The sequence below is a fragment of the Denticeps clupeoides genome, chromosome 6, assembly GCF_900700375.1.
Source record: "Denticeps clupeoides chromosome 6, fDenClu1.1, whole genome shotgun sequence".
NCBI lineage: Eukaryota > Metazoa > Chordata > Actinopteri > Clupeiformes > Denticipitidae > Denticeps > Denticeps clupeoides.
This window is the reverse complement of record NC_041712.1, coordinates 1,625,392-1,645,888: the sequence shown is the minus strand read 5'-3', so window position 1 is coordinate 1,645,888 and position 20,497 is coordinate 1,625,392. Positions and strand designations below refer to the sequence as shown.

Genomic DNA, 20,497 nt, shown 5'->3' with positions numbered 1-20,497 from the left:
TTCTCAGAGTAGCTTCTTTTAGCCACTTTGATCTCCTTGGTCAGCATGTTCCTGGCTTGCTTGTACAGGACCCTGTCGCCACTTCTGTAGGCCTCCTCCTTGGCCTGGCAAAGATGCTGCAGTTTGGGACTGAACCATGGTTTATTGTTGTTGTATGTGCAGAAGGTCTTGGTTGGTACACACCCGTCTTCACAGAAACTGATGAATGATGTCACAGTGTCTGTCAGCTCATCCAGATTTTTAGATGCAGCTTCAGTGCAGTCAAAACAGTCTTGCAGTTCCTGCTTTGCTGCATTGGTCCACTTCTTCACAGTTTTGACCACAGGCTTGGCCCGTTTGAGTTGTTGCCTGTAAACTGGAATAAGATGGACCAGGCAGTGATCAGAATGTCCCAAAGCTGCCCGGGGAACAGAGCAATACACATCTTTTATGGTGGTGTAACAATACATTGACCAGGGTATAAACTGCATTTATGAACGTTTTAAGATGGCGACCCCTCAGTTACAACCATAAATCATACATTGCACTGAATAAAAGTGAACGTTTTGTCATTGTGATACACAAGCACACAGTGTACACAATAAAATGTGTCTTCTGCATTTAACTTATCACCTTTAGTAAGCAGTGGGAAGCCATGCCTAGGGAGTAGTGTGTTGGGAGAGTACCTTGCTCAGTGGCTCCTTGGCAGTTCAGGATTTAATCCAACAACCACTACCCTGAAAATGTGGAATTCTCACAGAGACAGATTTGTTTGCTTTTGCAAGCTGTAAATTACATTACATTTTGACCTCAACCATTTAATGACTCTGTTCATTTGAGCCAAATTAATTAATTAATTGTTTCTGAAGCCCCTTTTTCATTAAAATGCACTGTGGTTTCAGTTTTGAATATCATGGCCTCTATCATTTGCTTTGTAGAGTGTGGATGCAGTGCATGTGCCATGTTTGTGTTCGTGCATGCCACTGTGATTTTCTTTGTACACCATATTTGCTCCCAGGCGCTTTGTATAGGCCACTGTTGGGGTTAAATCCTATTGCTTTTACTTTCCAGCACATTCTGCATCAGTATCTCAGCTGATGATGGAAACCCAGTATGTTCCCTTTTTTCTGGGCACCCTTTGCTCTTGAGGATGGCACTTTAAACATTTGAAGACTGCTCATGTATAGATGGAATGTGAAACCCAGAGATATGATGGAATGACCCTGTGCTTTTTTGTCACCACTGTTGTGTCTTTTTACTGCTGGAGGAAGCACAAAGCAAGTCATTCTTCTTCCATTCGCATCAATTCCAATCTCTGTCTGAGTGGGATCCCATGAAGTAAAGTCAGCCCATCATGTCCGAGACATTGCAGCTCCCTGTGCTCCATGTTCAGGCCCCAGGTGACTGGGACCACAACACAACAGGAGGAGAACCAGCCCTTTCAAGCTCCTCCAGCCCATCGCTGCGTCGCAAGCGCCTCCAAATGCAGCGAATGAAGAATGTTTTCAGCGAGAAGGACTGCCCACAAGGCAACTCTGGATCTAAGGAGTACCTCCAGCTCCCCTGTATTGAGATCACACCTTCCAGTGATGAGGACGCGCCCTGGTCCAGCTGCTCCACTCCCACGGCATCCCCGCGCCGCAAGCGCTTCCTCCTCAGGAAGTGGCTGAAGGTGCGTGAGAAGAAGGATCATGGCAGTGAGAGCAGGTCGGTATGACTGCCAGTCCTGGCTGACACCAGAACAAGATGTGATGAGATTCAAAATGTCAGGCACCAAACATTTTAAGAATCATTTAATAACACCTGCATATGTGTAATTCTAAATAAAATTAAAGATTTTTATATCTCAGTTTTTAAAAACTTTGAATTGGAACATTCACCACTGCCGACTATAATGTCATACATATTCATTGTTTTAATTAGCATTCAATGACAATATAAGGGCATTATAATGCAGAGCAGACATGCAAAATATGACCCACTGACCTGAGGCTATTCAAATAAGCATAAAATGATAACATGATATCATGAGAAATGCACACAGACAGTTACTGCTGTTCCACATTTCTGGTTCAGTTTTTGGTTCGGTTGATGGGAGAGCCTAATTAAATTGGTAATGACATTGGATTTTAAAAATATCTGTTGTGTGTTTTTTTCTGTTTAAAGGGAATTTGGCTATGCAATATAAATGTTTGTAATGTTCCACATTTTGATTATTTCCTCTCATCAGCCAACCTGATGGCAGGTTGGCAAATATGAGTAAATAAAAAGGCTGTTTTAATGAGCATTGTGCTATAACTCAATGCAGATTCTAGAAGAGTGCAGATTCTGAAAAGAAGTTGAATTGCTGGTCTCTGAACTCTTTCAGTTACATTGTTTCTGTTGTCAGTGCAAGTCAGGATTATTTATGTATCTCCAGACACATTGTTCATCTTTGTGTATAAAGTAATGGTCTGTGTATAAATACTTTGATTTTGTATGTTATGACTGGAATAAAGATAAATACATAGAAGTGCATAGAAGATATACTGTACATCATAGTCAATTTGCTATATTATGTTTAACTGTTACTAGATCTATTCTTATTGTTTATTTTAGTTATTAGTGGTTATATAACCTTGAGTGGGTCACAGAGCTCAGGATCTGGATTATGCATTCTCACATCCCATTCCTCATTCCATTCAGAGCATTTAAAAGTGAAATGGATCAGCGGGCATGATGCCTACAGATTTATGGTGAGCATTTAACATCATATGTAAATGAGAGAAGAAAAGAAGTTCATTGTTTGTCTCTGAAGACTGAAGTTTTTTTTCATTTTGTTTTTAATGCATCTGATGCTTTAAAGCAACACACATTTTATAAGGCTATACAGAAGAAGGTAGTATTATATTTTCATATTTTATCAAGAGCTGGTAATAGTATATTAAGATTTATTCTTAATATACTATTACCCCATACGATTGAGTAATAAATAACTAAGTTAGACATTGAGGGTGATTCCAATCTCATCATAGTCTGAGGGTTGATTGATTGTGTCTGAGGGCTATTGCAGCAGCTTCTTCCAGAAAATCTCTGAAAATCATCCAAACCCACAGTTACACTGTGACAGTAAGCTGATGACAGTTCAACACCAGATACAATATACTCTTGTTAATGATATTACCATATGAGAATAATACAAAGAAACTAATCTCTAAATATTATTTTCAAAACTATGCTATTTTGTAGTATCTAGTTTTTTAATAGTGTCAGTAAATTATTGTAATGTTTGTGTTGCTTTCATGTCTGTGCTCCAGTTTCTCTGTAAGATCAACCTGGATAATAATTTTTACAGAATGAATGGATGGTAATTTATGTGGTTTCTAAGACTACATGGATGTCTCTTATACTGGTGGCCAGAAATGTTGATGAAAGTAGGTGAAATGAAGGTTGGATTCATCACTTTCCAAAAAAGTATTGAATTTCAAGCAACATATGGAATTTTGGGGAGCAAAAACCAATTTATTAGTATTTATTTAAACATAAATTAATTTAGAATATACTTATTCTGTATTTTGTGTGATTTTTGCAAGAATCTTCTGATTCTTATCTGAGAGGGTTGACTGCCCTCTTGTGTTCTCTGTTACAGCAGCCAACAGAGCAGCTTGCAGAGCAGTCATGAAGATGAGACACCCCGCTTCCTGAGCCCCTACATCAGTGAGGAGAGGTAGCCAATTCCGTGTGTGTGTGTGTGTGTGCACGTGTGTGTGTTGCAGTTACTTGCGTTCCTCAGTGGATATATGCTGTTGGTGTGTCCTGCTGAAGCCATTTTCTGCTTTCTGTTGTTGTTTAGTCTGATCAGTAGAGGGCAGAACACAATCACAAAATCAAAAGTCCGACCTTTCATTTCACCCAGGTAACTGGCAATAAAAGTGTTGCTCTGTCTTTAGTGGTTATGGAGAGTGTATAAATGTTGAACAATTCATATTACATTTGTTCTCTGTTGAACCAACTCTGTTAAACCAACAAATATTCTATAACCGAGTAGTAAACTGGTTGTCTGAAATTTCTCTGACATCATAAAAAGCTTAGTACTAGTATAGTGTTATGTATTGTCAAAGATGACCGGCCTATGGCACTATAACAGTAAACGCAGAGAAGAAATGCAGAAATGAAATAAAATAGGAAATTGTAACAGCCACTGTCTCACCACAGGGAATGCATGATCTATCATGGGCATGATCACCCGGTTGCGAAAGAAGATAAGATAAGATAAAATAAGATAAAGTTATAATTTATTAGTCCAACAAGTGAAGAATTTGTCACAGCAGGAAGTCGACAGTACAAGATAAGAGCAGCAAAAGACAATAACACAAGCACTGTACAAATAGTCCTAGAATAGCAAAATAAACCAGTGAATGTGAGTTGTAACAATAAAACATTTCAGTATGTACATAAAATATATATTTATGAGATTTTACATATACAGTATAAAGAGTGTAGATATACACATATTGCACTCCAAGAGAAATGGAGATGGTGTACTGGATTTGTGCGTTTGTGTGGTCAGCTGTAATATAGCCTGACAGCAGTTGGCAGGAAAGACCTTCTGAATCTCTCCACATCGTGAGTGCCGCAGCCTGCCACTGAAGGAGCTGCTCAGTCCTGTCAGGGTCTCTGGGGTGGGAGATGTTGTCCAGCAGAGATGATAGCTTAGCCACCATTCTCCTGTCACTCACCACCTCCACTGGGTCCAGAGGGCATCCTAGAAAAGAGCTGCCCCTCCAGATCAGCCTGTTCAGTCTCTTCCTGTCCCCAGCAGAGATGCTACCTCCCCAGCAGACCACACCATAAAAGATGACTGAGGCCACAGAGTCATACAAGGTCTTCAAGAGTAGACCCACAAAAGACCTAAGCCTCTGCAGCAGGTGCAGCCTGTTCTGCCGTTTCCTGTAGAGGTCATCAGAGTTGTTTGTCCATTCCAGTTTATTGTTCAGATGAACATCAAGGTAGGTACCTGTAGCTCTCCACAGCCTCAATGTCTATACCCTGGATGTTCAGTGTTTGCAGTGGAGGATGTTTGTGCCGGCGAAGGTCTTTCCAGTGTTGATCTGGAGATTGTTCTGCTGGAACCAGTCCACAAAGTTCCTGGTTGGTTCTCTGAACTCCTTGTCGTCCACATTTGTGATGAGGCCAACTATTGCAGAGTTAGACAACGTCTGTAGGAAGCAGTTGGTGGAGTTGTAGGTGAAGTCTGCAGTGTAGATGGTGAAGAGGAACAGTGCCAGGACTGTTCCCTGTGGGGCCCCTGTACTGCAGACCACCATGTCCGACACACAGTTCTCACATACTGTGGTCGGTTGGTGAGGTAGTCCAGGATCCAAGTTGTGAGGTGATGATTCACTCTTGTGTGCTCCAGCTTGTCCTTCAGGATTGTGGGAATGATGGTGTTAAAGGCACTGGAGAAATCAAAGAACATGATTCTCACAGTGCTCCCAGCAGTGTCCAGGTGAGAGAGGAAACTCACAAGGGGCCGAAGCTGAGCCATGACCAGCCACTCCAGGGTCTTCATCAGGTGGGATGTCAGTGCCACCGGTCTCCACATCTCTAATTGCCGGCCACTCTTTTGAGTTTTTTCTTGCCTTCTTGACTTTTCTGATCACTGACCTTCACATCTACTTTGAAACTCCCTATTCTGATACTGAAAAAAGCATGTTGCTGACTTGTTCTTCCATCCCTGACAAGTTTCCTGCCAAAGCCTCTGACACACCTGACATGACTGTAAACGAACCATGCCCACAAATCAGGACAGCCTGGACAACCTGCCGCCTTAGCAACCTGCCGCCCTTCCCTCTGTGTCCTTGTCCAAGTCCTCATTGTCCTTTCCTTGTGCAGCCGTACAATCCCCAATTATTGCTATATCGGCTAGTCTGTTATAAAAACTCTGTCGCTGACAGAAATAAGACAAGGATAACATATTTGATAATGTGACCTAGGTGGTGAACAGGTGGTGAACAGGTGTCAGGTTAGTGTCACTTGGAAAATAGCTCTCAGAAAGAAAGATCTTGCATCAAGCGCTTAGAGGTGAAGAAAGTTTTAGAGCACAGCATCTTAATAATGACACTAGGTGCTCAGGGTGAAAGAGTATGACAAAAGCCAAAGCGGCAGCTAGCAATGTTTTCACTTGGTGAAATGTGACAGTAGCAGCTTGTTCAAACAGGGTTTGTTCCCATTGGAGTCTAATTTCTCTTTTTCTCATCTTTCAGATAAATTTGGTATCACATTAAATGGGGCTGGAATCATGAATTACAAGTAGCATTGCATGTCTCCCCATTTTGAAGCAGGTTTGCTATGGGTCCTCTGGTTTCCTGAATTATCCATAGGTGTGTGTGTGTGTGTGTGTGGGGAGGGGTGAATAGTGTGTGTGTCTGTGTGTGTGTTTCTGGGATCTGCCAGCAGTGACTCTGAGCAAGAATAAGTGGTTATGGAGAGTGAGTGAGAGTGAGTTTGTGAGGCCTGGCAATACCGACAATGCTCACCATAAACTAGCCATGTGTAAACATCAAATGAACTGAACTACATTGCTTAGAACTAAAGGAGTTATTAATGAGTTATGTTTACTCAGTTACATTTACTTGAGTAGATTTTTTAAAAACGTGTAGGTTTAAAATTCTGTACTTTTTACTTTTACTTGAGCACAATTGTGAATAAGAAACTTGACTTATACTTTTGTCAGGATTGGGGACACCTGGAGACCTGAACCCAATCAGGACTGCAGTTAAAAGGCGCTATGCAGCCGCTCATCAATGGCTGTGACATTCTTAGTGAACCGATGTATAGTTTTCAGTTCTGGCAATTGCCACACACCTGCGGGTTAGTTTGTGTTTTCCCCTGTTGTATCCACTGTTTTCGGCCCTCGCGCCATTTTCCTTTGTGTGTTTAATAAAATCCCATTCCCAGAACGTTTCCTTCTCCCGTCAGCTCGCGGACGTGACAACTTTGCTATATTGTACAAAACTCAACTCTTACTATTTATTCTATACATTAGATATGCTTTATTTTCGCCAGACAGAAACTGTAAATATTACAGTGGCACCCTGCACGCCTTCATCTGGATCAGTTATCTGTGACTGTGCCAGAGGATGCTGTGTTAGTTACCCGGCTGCAAGCAGCACATAAATTATCCTCTGCCTCCCTGTGCTTTTATTCCCTTTTGGGACCCTTTACTGCGGCAGCGACAGCAGCACAGGTGGGAAGATGAGCCCAAGATGGAGAGCCCTGTAACTAGGTCAGTGCTAGAGTGGGCATCACAGCAGAAAGAGGCGAGCAGAGGAGTTGGGAGAGATTGAACCTGGCTCAGATATGAGGGAAAACCACAGGGATAGGCTGCTTGTGCTCATGTGGCTCTTGTTTGGCCCTTGTGGGTTTGATCAGTGAAGAGCAGCAACATGGTCCAGAGTCGAGCATCCAGCTCCTCTCAGGCAAAGCATGGGTGCCACCTCAGTGTTTCCATACTGAGGAAGAAGCTTCCATTCCGCAAGGACAAGTGAGTACTACCCTCACTGCTGTCCAGGTTTTTAATATTATTAATAACATTAACAGATTTGTTTGTACTTGTAGTTCATGCTGTCTACATCAAGTCCTACAAACATGCAATCTGTAAACTTTCCTGCTGTGATTTCAGAAGTTGTATGTTTGGCAGGGAACTTATCATAAGATAGTGTTACAGACAAGTTTGTACACCAGACGAAGCTGACTGTTCTGTCTGGAACTTTTTTATTGCAGTGCAGCTGTTTTCTATAGAGCCCACATCTCCCTATCATCCAAGACACACCAACAGATGTGTTGTTATGAAAAAATGCTCTTCATGCTTGTGTTGTAGACGTACCTGAAAGCATTTAGGAAACCAGAGCCGCCATGTCGATCGCGTAATTTACTGGAATGTGTGGCTGCATGTCTGTAATGTCAGACAATTACGAATTAGAGCTCAGTAGCTTCAAGTTATTGCTGATGCAGACATTTCAGTAGAGCTGATGAATGTTTCAGGGATTGTACAGAGTGTGTGTGGAAGCGTTTGTCTGGATGGCACCAGACTCTGTACTAATTGAGGGCAAAATCAAGTGTGTACAGGAGCAATTAGGCCAGACATGTTCCCTGTCCTTGTCTTGGTATTTGAGCACCTGGGTAGTAATTTCTGGCCAAAGGTTTCCTTTCCTTGTTCAATTTTGGCTTCAGTATTTACTTTCTTACCTGGTACCTGGTAGTCCAGGTACTACACTCTCTGTCATTTACAATAGTGCCACTGCTGTATGAAGGATCATGGACTACACGGGTGATATAAAAATAAATACTTTTATTTTATCTTATTTTCTTTATATGTTCGTATGACTCAAGTCAGTCTCGATGACCCCTTTGTAGTTTATCTATACTTTTGTTTTGCTTTTGTTTTAGTCTTTACCCCAAAATACGCAATGACTGGCAAACACAGTACAGCTGGTCACTGGCGTATCTGTATTAACAGATATTAAATAGCAACACGGATATTGTCTGCCATCCACATCTTAGTCTAAACCACTAACTGTATTCATGATAAAACCTGGTAAAATGTAACATAGTCTAAATTCTGATTTTATCATTTTTGTATTTTGAAGAGCTATCATATATGATACCATACCAACAGACACCCTATAACAGAGGTAAACAGTTAAAGTGGACAGCTGCAGGAAGTGCTGATTCATCCCAACAGGAAGGGACTGTCTCAAGAGCTCCCATGGAGAAAAAGCAGAGTGATTTTAAAATGGAATGCAGACAGCAAACATTGCTCACACAAACACAATTACGCAACTTTTTATCCAGCCCCACACCTGTTACAGTATCAGCACCTGCTCAAATATCAGAGAGTCAGCACCTGCATGGTGATGGCACTGACGCAAACTCTTCCTCCATGGGATGGGTTAGGCTCCCAGCCATAACAGCCATAATAAAGATGGGCTTTCTATAGTTCTGATTCCTGTTCAGTCAAAGAGTACTTAAAAGTGGCACTAGGTCAAAGGTAGACTCAGAATTGTCACATATACATTGATAAAACAAAAAGTGAGTGCTGGAAGACTGTGAGGTCTGTGGGGACCCACGTGACTTCCAGTGGTGTGAGGACAGCGAGAGAGAGATGGACAACGAGGAGGAAGAGGGCGGCGGAAAGTTGCCAGCCACCAACTGCGCTGCTGGGACTGCCTCGTGGGGAATCCGCCTCTCTGGCTCTGGTCGCGGACACTCCTGCCCTCTGCCCAGATGTTTCCCAGCAAAGCAGCAGCGCAGCACCAGCCCTGCATGGGCCTGCTGCATGGGCCTCCACGCCACACGCCCACCACCATCTCCAGGGAAGCCCACAGCCCCCTGTTAAAAGTGCCTAGACTGCCCAGCCCATTCAAAGTAGCAGCGCTCCGGTCGCGGACACTCCTACCCTCTGCCCAGATGTTTCCCAGCAGAGCAGCAGCGCAGCACCAGCACCCCCGCCTGCTGCATGGGCCTCCATGCCACACGCCCACCACCATCTCCAGGGAATCCCACAGCCCCCTGTTGGAAGTTCCCAGGCTGCACAGCCCATTCAAATTAGCAGCAGGTACATGTCAGTCCTTTTTAAGCTCTCAAACTCAGAGAAGATCACCACCGTACTCTCACATCTGACTGGGTCAGTGTGGGGCTGGGGCGCAGCCCTGTGGCAACGGTGGGAGACAGACAGGATGGGTTACTGGGACCTCCTGGAGCTGCTGAGGGTGGAGTTCGATTGGCCAAACCCCGAGCCATGGATTGGATCTGGCCCCAACCACCACACCCAGAACCAGCCGGGATCCAGTGCAGGAATACCCAATGGTGTGGTATGCAGCACTGGCGGGTGGCCAGAGGGCACGCCTCCCGTGTTCCTGGCTGCACCTCCTAACGAGAGCCCAGAGAGGGAGCCAGAAGACCCCCTGTTTTGTCTGTCTCTGTGTGTGTGTTTGTGTGTGTGCAGTTGTGTTTTGTCCATTTGTCGCCCCAACTTCCCCCTTTGTGTCCATCAGATGGCAGCGGAGCAGAACCCCATGAAGGAAGTTCTTGACCCAGCTGTGCCGATCCAGAGCAAGGTGGACGAGTCCAAAAATACCCTTTTGTCCAGCATGGGCCTGGGTCCACCTCCAGAGGGGCAGAGCACCACGGAACCCCCTGGGAGGCATGGGTATCCAGCTGGGACAGGCAAGAAGAGGGCCTGCTTGTCCCAACGGACGCAGAAGGGGCTGACAAAACCCCCACACTGCCACCAGGGACATGCAGTGATAGGGGCTGCACGTGCCCAGAAAGCACAACCCTGGGGTGCATTAAGCGGTCGCCGGAGGGTCCGGGACCACCTCCCTGCGTGGGGGAGGGAGCGACGCAGGAAGCATCAGAATGGACAAGGTACCCGGAAGAAGGTATCTGGAAGATTCAGCCCTGGCTTTTGTGTGTAGGTTGGAGGGACAGAGGCCACCCACCGGAGGACCCAGAAGTGCAGGAGCCCTGTGGTTGCCGTTATCCACCCCACCTCCTCCACTGATGTTGCTGCTTGGGCTCTGAGGACGTATCCCATTGCCTCTTTTTTTCGAAAATTTTTTTTTTTGAAGTTCATTAATGTACACACAGCACCCCATATTGACAGAATTATTATCATTTACAGATTTATTAACAAAGAAAATCTAAAAAATTTCAAATGGTCCTAAGAATTCTTTTGATCTAATACAGCCATGAGTCTTTTTGGGAAAGATGCAACAAGTTTTTCACACCTGGATTGGGGATCCTCTGCCATTCCTCCTTGCAGATCCTCTCCAGTTCTGGCAGGTTGGATGGTAAATGTTGGTAGACAGACATTTTTAGGTCTCTCCAGAAATGCTCAATTGGGTTTGTCGGGGCTCTGGCTGGGCTATTCAAGAACAGTCACAGACTTGTTGTGAAGCCACTCCTTCATTATTTTAGCTATGTGCTTAGGGTCATTGTCTTGTTGGTAGGTAAACCTGAGGTCCTGAGGACCCTGGAGACCTTGTCCAGGATATCCCTGGACATCCCTGCATTCATCTTTCCCTTGATTGCAACCAGTCGTCCTGTCCCTCATCAGACCAGATAATCTTATTTCTCACTATCTTTCCTTCAGGTGTTTTTTGGCAAACTCCATTTGGCTTTCATATGTTTTGCACTGAGGAGAGGCTTCCGTTGGTCCACTCTGTGAGCTGCAGTGATGATTGACTTTCTACAACTTTTTCTTATTTCCCGATTGCATCTCTGGAGCTTAGCAACATTGATCTTTGGGTTTTTCTTTACCTCTCTCACCCAGGCTCTTCTCTCCTGATAGCTCAGATTGATCAGATAGCCAGCTCTAGGAAGGATTCTAGTCATCCCAAACATCTTCAATTTAGGGATTATGGAGGCCACAGTGTTTTAGGAACCTTAAGTTTAGCAGAAATTTAATTTGTTACCTTGTCCAGATATGTGACAATTCTGTCTCTGAGCTCTTCAGCCAGTTCCTTTGACCTCATGATTCTAATTTGCTCTGACATGCATTCTGAGCTGTAATGTCTTATTTAGACAGGTGTGGTGTTCTCCTAATCAAGTCCAAGTATAATATAAACACAGCTGTACTCAAGTGAAGGTGTAGAACCAGCTCAATGATGATCAGAAGAAATATCACCTGAATTAAATATGAGTGTCACAGCAAAGGGTCTGAATACTTTGTCTTGATATTTGTTGATATGTTTCAGTTTTTAAACTAATATTTCAGTTTTCCTTTGTTAATAAATCTGCAAAAAAGACAACAATTCTGTGTTTTCTGTCAATATTGGGTGATGTATGTACATTTCAAAAAATCTAAGCAAGTCCTTTATAAAGTGACATTTTAGCTGCTCCTTTGGTCCTTCTCATATCCTGTATTCATTTTATTCTTTCTTCTTTTTTGGCCAATAGAGAGTTTAGTACCTCTGTAATTCATTAGTTATGCACAATCTATGCTTTGTTTCATCAGCAAAGTGTGCTGCTCCTGTTACAATAATGGCACACAGAACTGCTTGGCTGTGAGGTGCAAAAGCCTTGGTGCTCATTTTTCACCACTGTGACAGACTATGAGAGTAGCAAAAAGGCCGGGATGGGCTAATTTGTTCACCACCACAAAAATGTAATTAGTTGGCACTCTTTACCAGTTTGCTTTACTGTATGTACGTTCCATTAATGGATTAATAAGACATTGTGTTTTTTTTTTTTATATGTGCGCAGTCGTCGCTGGGTTACTAGGGAGCTGTCTATGGTGCTGAGCATAAAAGGACAGAAACTCATGTTATAACAACCCTCCCCTTACCCAATCCTACTGAGAACCCTTGGAGGATCTTCAGGCAGTTCACATCCAAACAGCAGCTCTGCAAAGGAATTCAAGCAGTTCAAGTTCAATGTATGCAGAATTTTAAAGCTGCTATCAAATGACACTTCAGGTAAAAATCATGCCAAAATAAAGAAATTAGTCTAGACCTCATAAAGAGATAGCAGATGCTTATTGTGATTATATTGTGTGCTACATTGCCATTTGCACAATGCAAAGCACCAGGAGACAAATTCTGTTGCAAATCTAGGCATGGCCTCTTCTGGAGTTGATGTGTCAAGAAGGACAATTGTGGGGTCTCGTTCATGAAAAAATCCTCTGCTGAAACAATGACATATCAATGGGCAACTGACGTTTACCCATGAACATTTGAAACTACTAATGGCAATAGTTTAATAGACATTTCTGGCAAGCCTTGCATGGTTTCATGTGATAAATACATTTTGTGTGTAGTGCAGTGTTGTCATTGTGTTGTAGAGTTATGTGCTGGTTGTTGAACACATTGGTGAACATGATGACAGGCCATACAGTAAGAATATAAATATACCCACAGTTTTAATAAGTGTTCTTGATAACACAATGTTCAGTATAAATTCTGTCTCTAAAGTGCTTATTTACATCAATTTTTGCGTCGTCAATGTTTGCTTTTAATAGGCCTACTGAACAGATGGTCCATATTTTACATTGTAAAACTGCCAGCTCACACTTTCTCCCTCTCTCTTTTTTTAAACTCTTCCCCTTTTTATTTTCATCTCTGTTGACCACAGTTGGTCAGGAAGCAACTTGCTGGGTGATTTGGTTTTAGGTCCAGGAATAGGGATTATTGGGGTTAGCCTCTCATCCCTGGTTTTGAGTGGTAAACAGGACTGACAGCACATTGTCACCTGACCCTGTATTCCGCCCTCTGATTGGGTTGCCGGGATCAGTCCCTGTGTGGCTGTGCCACTGTGAGGCACAGAGACCCAGGCTCCTGACCCCCAACTGCAGTGCCTCTCTCAGCCTGAAAAATGCCACAGCACTAGGCTTTAAAAATGAGCCTGATAGTTACTGCAAAGCACCAGGAACAGACCCAGATCAATGTGAACAGGAGTGAAGACAGTGTATAACATTTATCTGATGTCTCAGTTTTCCCAGTTTGCTTAAATAACATATTCAGATTCTGATTTGGATTTAATATTAAATACACCTGTGGCATGGTGAGGTCTGTAAGATGGGACATCTTGGAGACATGACATTCCTGTGCTTTTGTTGTGCATAGAGATTCAACACCTCTGTTTTTGCATCCCTTTGTCAAACTGCACTGCAACATCCCCCAAGCCAAACGTGTGAGGTGCCGGCCATCGGTACCGCCTACCCTCTTTGTTTTCCCCAGACGGGAGGCCCCCGAGCCAAACGTGTGAGGTGTCGGCCGTCGGGACCGCCCACTCTCTTTGTCTTCCCCAGATGGGAGGTACCGGGGGGTGTGACGTCAGAAACAACAGGTTCTGATTGGTCTGTGACAACTTCCTGTAGGCCAGGGGTATAAAGGTCTGTTCACATGTGGGGAAGGGCCTTTCTTTCCCAGCTGGCTTTCCATCGAAACCGGATTTTCTGGTTTTTAAGTCTGCTCTATCATCTCATTTTTTCTCATGTCTCTCTCTCTCTCTCTCTCTCTCTCTCTCTCTTTCTCCCTTTACTCTTTCTTCTCATTTTTGTTTTCTCTGTAACCTTGGTACCTTGTACATACAATATTCACATGTAACTGCAACAATGTCACGTCCATGCGGGCATGACGCGGCGGGTGAACAGAGAGCAGGACGAAGAGTGACGAGGAATGACGAGGAATGACGAGGAATGAAGGACGCTTTCACCTGACATCATGGAACAGGGGTTTAATGGTGAATCACAGGACAGGGGAGACATCCGAGACGTAGACACTGGTGAACACGGAACATAACGTCAAAGACCTGACAGCGAACAGAAACGAACAGGGCAGCTTTATACATTTGACACAGGTGAAAACGATTAGGGAACATTACACATGACAACAATGAAACTCCCATTTCGGACCGGATCCTGACAGAATCCCCCCTCTTATGGCACGACACCTGGTGGGCCAGACGAAGCAGTCCCTGAAGGAGGGGGGAAAAGTCCATACACAGAGTCTGAAGGGTTTGACTGGACAAGAGAAATCGAGTGGAATCGATTCGAGGAGAGAAAGGATGAGATGAACGGAGAGGAATGATAAATGGGTCCTCCTTTTCACCCGCCGCGTCATGCCCGCATGGACGTGACACAGTTTTGGCCTTCCTTGTGTTTGTTTGTTTGTGTGTGTGAGTGTGTTTACATATTGTAACAATACATGTGCTTAATGCAACACATTTGCAGGTTCAGTTAACCACTGAGAATCTCTAGGACTCAATATTGAGTTCAGGACCATTTCATTTATTTATGTGCAGTTACTTCCTTAACCAAATTTAATAAAACTGAAGAGTTTAATGTACATTGGTGTAAAGCTTCATTAGTGTAAATATGTTTAAGTACAGTGCATGGTGAGTCAGTGACCTTCAGCATGGAAGGTGAAAACCTGGCAGTTGTCTCTGTTTCTGGGGAGCTGTCCTCTTAAATATCAGTAAAATTAAGAAGAAGGGTTTGTTTTGGGAATGACTCGGGACTTTCGAGTCCCTGCTGCAGATCTTCCTTCTGGGATCTTCCTCCCTCCTTGAGCTGCCAGGTTGCCCCACGTGAATGCAGCTACCTCATGCCTCTCCAACCAGGACTGATGAGTGACTCAGACTCCATGACTGCCTGTCATTTCATGGTGATTTTAGGATCAAAAGGATTTATTAGATAAACTGTCTTCAACTTAAATTCAGTAATAGACATTTATTTCATCACCAAACCAGCCTATGAGTACAATATGAGTACAATAAGACTACAATGTCAGAGTTTCAAATCAGACTTATTACCATTGTGTCCCTGAGCAAGACACTTAACCCTGAGTGTCTCCAGGGAGACTGCCCCTGTAAGTACTTATTGTAAGATGCTCTGGATAAAGGCATCTGGTAAATACTGTAAATGTAAAATGTTGCATTGAGGTGGAATTGAGGTGGAAGTTTCTCCAAAAGTGTCAAATGGAAAAATGTGGGTAGAAAATCACATAGATTTCCCATGGTACAGCATGGCCTATGTTCTTGTGATTCCTTGATTTTATTCCTTTATGTTGATCAAAAAAATTGCATTATGTATTTGTGAAATTAGTGAATCATTGCGTTTTTTCACAGCATCCCATCCTTCTTGGAACTGAAGACGTACATTCAAATAGTTCCATCTATGATACAGCTCTTGGTCATTCTGGCAGATGCAGACATTGTTGCAGATTGGAATGGTATGTAAAAGATATTTAAAGATATTTGAATCGTTGTTGTGCTGTGGTTCAGTATCAGTGGACAGCAAGAGGTTTCAGCATTATTTTCACAGTTTTAACTCTTCATCATTAGAGTTGGCATGAGCTTGGATACATCAATTTCTTTCCCTGGTCACCTGAGGTAATTAGATATGAGTTAGATGCTTCTGTTGCTGTCTGATTCTAATGCCAGATGGTTCTACATCTCATCAAGGCATTGTTAGACTGAGATTTACCTGAGGGAATGTAATTAGATGGATCAGAACAAGAAGACAATATTTAAAAAAAGGTTTTCCACTCTCAGTAGTGAAGTCTGGTCAAAGACACCTGTATTAATTTTATATTTTGCTGAGGATGTAAATGTAATATGTAAATCTCCCTACTGTTACTGAAATGTTATGGTTTTTATGATATTAGTCCACACTCAAATATAAATGCAAACAAAAACCCAGGAAAGCAGCTCCTGGCCAGCAGTGTATATCCTGCATTAAGGGATTAACAGGTCAGCTGCTACACTGAGAACCCGCTCAGCTCCAGCACCGGTCCGTCTCCCTCCCAGTGTGGATCAGAACCCCTGCTGAGGCTCTGGCTTGCTGGTGTATTTGGAGCATTTTCTGGGAAGAGGAGTGTCTGTGAGAGGCTGGCGGGGAGGAAGGGCGAGGAGGAGGGGTTTTTCCTGGGAACTGAGCATGCTCAGTGGGTACCGAAGCTCGGCAAGAGCCACTCATGCTCTCCTCTGCAGTAGGATGGAGAGCAAGCGGTATACACACAGCCACATGCGCAGATAGCCAGACAGTCATTACTGTGCTGGCCAGGGCTAACTTTGCATGGAAAGGGCAGAGCCACCTGGGATTTATCCCGTGCCACCCGACATGCCATGGACTGACTGCTGGTCAGCTGATGGGGGAGACAACGCTATGTCATTTGGACAGCCCTTGCTGCACCAATGAAAGGCTTCAAACTCGCCTGGTAAGCCATCGCCTAAGCTCAGCACCCTACTCCAAAAGCTGGCACCCTTCCCCTGGCTTTCCGAACACCTCCAGCACCCCCTGCCATTTACCACCATCCCCATCTTGCTCCTGTTTTTCCTCTTTTTCTGAGAGTGATCACCAAATCCACACTGAGTCCTCTGTGAGTCACACGGCAGCCAGAGATTCTTCCAGTTCTAACCATCCTGCAGAGCTTCAGTCTCTGAGCCTCTGGCTGTTTATGCACCTCCTCCTGCTGCCTGCCTGCCTGCCTAACAGAGTAAAAAAAATTGGGGGGCACACTGCAGGAAGCTGTAGGAGCTAATGCAGCATTATTGTTGGATGCAAACTGTCTCTGCCATAGAGCATATTACCCGTGGGTCTGTGACTTGGTCTGATAAGGACAAGGACAGCTCTCTGCCCCCTGGATGGCAGCAGTGATGCTGGAGCAGTCCAGCGACAGTTAATTGCATGGTAGACAGGACTGTCACGTGCGCAACTGACACAGTTAATGGTTAGTCGGTTATATAAGTGGCCGCCCTTTTTTAGATGGAAGAATGATTATTCCTCCACTGGCAGGGTGAGTTTATTTCTGGCTCCAGCAGGCTGGCAGGGGGATTAGAGTGACTCAGTGCTTTTTGGTCCTGCGATAGTAAACAACACGCAGTTTCCATCTGAAACTGAAATCTGTCTGGTGCACACGTCAAATGGAAACCTGCTTTAAGGTGTTTTATTATGTGAATTGTAATAGTGAGAAAGGGCTTTACAGTTTATTCTTTCCATGATGAAGAGTGCCAGGTAACCATGGCGCAGCCACTGCAGTGTCTGCTGTCTGTTCAGGGGAGCAGAACCTCAGTCCAGAACTGCTGATGGGCATTTTTAATTTCAGCATGTAATGCACAAGATGCATGAGAATGTGGAACTGAACTTTTTGTGTCACTGATAGAAATCCAAAACTATCAAAGCCTCAGATGAGTTTATATCTCACACCGTTAGAGCTGGCAGGAATAGTGAAAGTGACAGTATTTCATGATATCATGACTCCAGCGCATCTCTTGAAATATCATTCTGGCTTATTAAGTGTAAGTGTAAGTGCAAAGTGAAGTGATTGTCACATGTGATACACAGCAGCACAGCACATGTTGCACACAGTGAAATTTGTCCTCTGCATTTAACCCATCACCCTGAGTGAGCAGTGGGCAGCCATGAAAGGTGCCCAGGGAGCAGTGTGTTGGGAGAGTGCTTTGCTCAGTGGCACCTTGGCAGATCAGGATTTGAACCAGCAGTCTTCTGATTACAGGGCCGCTTCCTTAACTGCTAGGCCAATACTGCCCCACTGGCCTAATTATGTTAAAATTAGGCCAATGCAATAACACCCAAGGGACAGAATAAGCATCTCGCTTTTAATGCATTTTCCCATTTCACGAATTAACATTATCTAAGTGCAAAGACTGAAGGACAGTGGTGGTATAGCAGGTAAGGAAGCAGACCTGATGGTTCCCGAATCCCAAACTGCCAAGGTGCCACTGAGGGGGCACTAAGCACAGCACCATCCCCACACACTGCCCCTGGGCACCTTTCATGGCTGCCCACTGCTCACCAAGGGAGATTGGTTAAATACAGAGGACACATTTCTCTGTATCACCGTGTGCTGTGCTTCACAATGCCAATCTCTTCACTTTCTCTTCTTTTGCTGAAGCCATTTCAAACAAGTATCAGGATGTCATGCATTTACTTACAATATGGTTGAAATTGTTGTTTTACAAGAAAACCAGCATCCAAACAATAGGAGATGTATTGTGGTACTGCTGGGCATTATGCTTCCTAATACAGCAGATTTCACTACAGCTTTAACCAGCTTGGCATCACTCATCTCCTTCACAGAGCCTGTCTTCCCCTCTGCACCAAACAATTCATCATCCATTCAGCTCCTCTTCTCTTGTTTTCAATTCTAGAGACTTAGATGTGCACTTCCAGCACCTTTACAGACTTTACAGAGCAGTGTGTGGGGACAGAGCTTTGCTCAGTGGCACCTCATTGGCACCTTGGTGGATTGGGGTTCGAACCGACAACCTTCTTATTACCGAGCCACTTCCTTAACAGCTAGGCCACCACTGCCTCAAATAGTTGTCTATCTATCTATATTCAACCATCACTAACTCTTCATTTGTTTCTTGTCTACTATCAACAGATAGCAAATATTACTGAACTTTCCTGAGGCTGGCTTGTGAGTTACAAAACCACAGCATAATTATAACAGTCAGTTTTAGACAAGATAATGATAAATGTATAATTGCATTAATTAATTGGGCCAAACCAGCCTTGTAATTAGCATAAACAGATAAACTGTGCAAGTGTTAAAGTTACAATAATAGACATCAGACCAGGAGCAGAAGTATAATTTCAGACCTGTGTATACAGAAAAAAGATATAATATATCTAAAATATTTTTTGTGAAAGAGCTGGATAGTTTTGGACATAAGGTAATTTACAGGTGTGAAAAAATAAATTTTTCACCATATGCATTTGATATTAGATGAGTACTGACTCAATGAGGAAAATACTTTTGAACAGTGGCAAGAGAAAAAGGGTGTGGCTCACACCAGCTGCTGTTCTTTGGGGGAGGGTGACACATTTCAGACTCAGGGTTAAATGATGTGACGGTTGGTGACGACAGAGGCTCCATTCATGAAAGGCATGAATAATGTAAAAGCAAGCAGGCTGAGTACCCCCAATAGAAGCCATTATGCAAAGCAGCAGCATCCTCTTTGATTTGCTCGACTCGCTCGAGTACCAGACTGCAGAAGATGCACAAGGTGGAGGAAATACCGCATAAAAGATGAGTGGAGACTGATGAGTGGCACTGAGAGCTGCAGAAAGAGAGAAGGGCAAGCAGCAGGAGGAGGAGGAGGACGAGAGGGAAGCCATATGGGAGGACTGGAGACGGGGGCTAGGCTGCTTGTTGCCTTGACTGGCCGAATGCACAGTCTCAGAGTCGGGAGGCGTCTCCCAACACATCCAGCCTGCCTCCTGCTGCCACCGCTACACCTCTTCCCTGAATGAATGACACCCATTGCTCCCATTCAGACCGCCATGGCTACCAGGTTGGTTGTTTTTTTTCCGTTGGTCTTGATGGCGATGCTTCACTGCAGGCTTCAGTGCTTTAGTAACAGGCTGTGATTGATAGTGGTTGTATGGCAGTGTAGTCAAAGGAGAACGCCATCTTTTAAAAAACACAGACATGGGTCTGCTTCTCCAGGGTATATATCTGTGAATGATTTTCGTGCCACGCTGCTGCATAGTCCACCAACACAAGCCTACAGAAATATGACAGATGTGTTTTATTGTAATTTTAGTGTTGTGGCTGTATTGCACTTGCAGTTACAGAATGCATAGATGCACAGTCTGCTTTCAGTCTATGGTGTTTGTGAATCTGTGGTCTGCTGTTTATTTTTAAACCAGGTTTCAGTCCTGCACCATATATATATATATATATATATATTTTTTTTTTTTGGAGTAGTAGTAGTAGTAGTAGTACATTGCCAGTTCTCGTCACGGTGGGTTTCTTGTCACTGTAGATATCTGGGTGGCACATGCCTCTAGGTTCCCTCCTGCCATCCAATGGCATACACTAAAGCAGTGGGCTGGTGCCCTGTCCTGGGTGAGTCCTTGCCATTCTCTGTCATTCAGAATTTTTAACCATAAATGGCATAAAATGTGTGTGTGTGTGTGTGTGTGTGTGTGTGTGTGTGTGTGTGTATATATATATATATATATATAAAATGACCATTATAAATTATATTGTAAAATAAACAA

The 20,497-nt window shown here is 43.8% G+C and overlaps 1 protein-coding gene across 19 annotated transcripts in view; it reads left to right on the top strand.

Annotated features, from left to right (window-relative positions):
* gramd1ba (GRAM domain containing 1Ba) overlaps positions 1-20,497 on the top strand; it is a 67,929-nt gene that overhangs the window by 21,755 nt on the left and 25,677 nt on the right. For 5 of the 19 annotated variants that reach the window (XM_028984118.1, XM_028984116.1, XM_028984117.1 and 2 more), the window contains exons 1-2: positions 1,100-1,686; positions 3,608-3,685. In XM_028984118.1, coding sequence (XP_028839951.1) covers positions 1,334-1,686; positions 3,608-3,685 — 431 coding nt within the window. In that variant the 5' untranslated portion in view covers positions 1,100-1,333. Of the gene's footprint in view, positions 1-1,099; positions 1,687-2,664; positions 2,715-3,607; positions 3,686-15,591; positions 15,696-16,423; positions 16,683-19,398; positions 19,786-20,497 lie in introns of those variants that run through there. The other 14 variants (XM_028984120.1, XM_028984119.1, XM_028984115.1 and 11 more) reach the window with 9 other exon arrangements.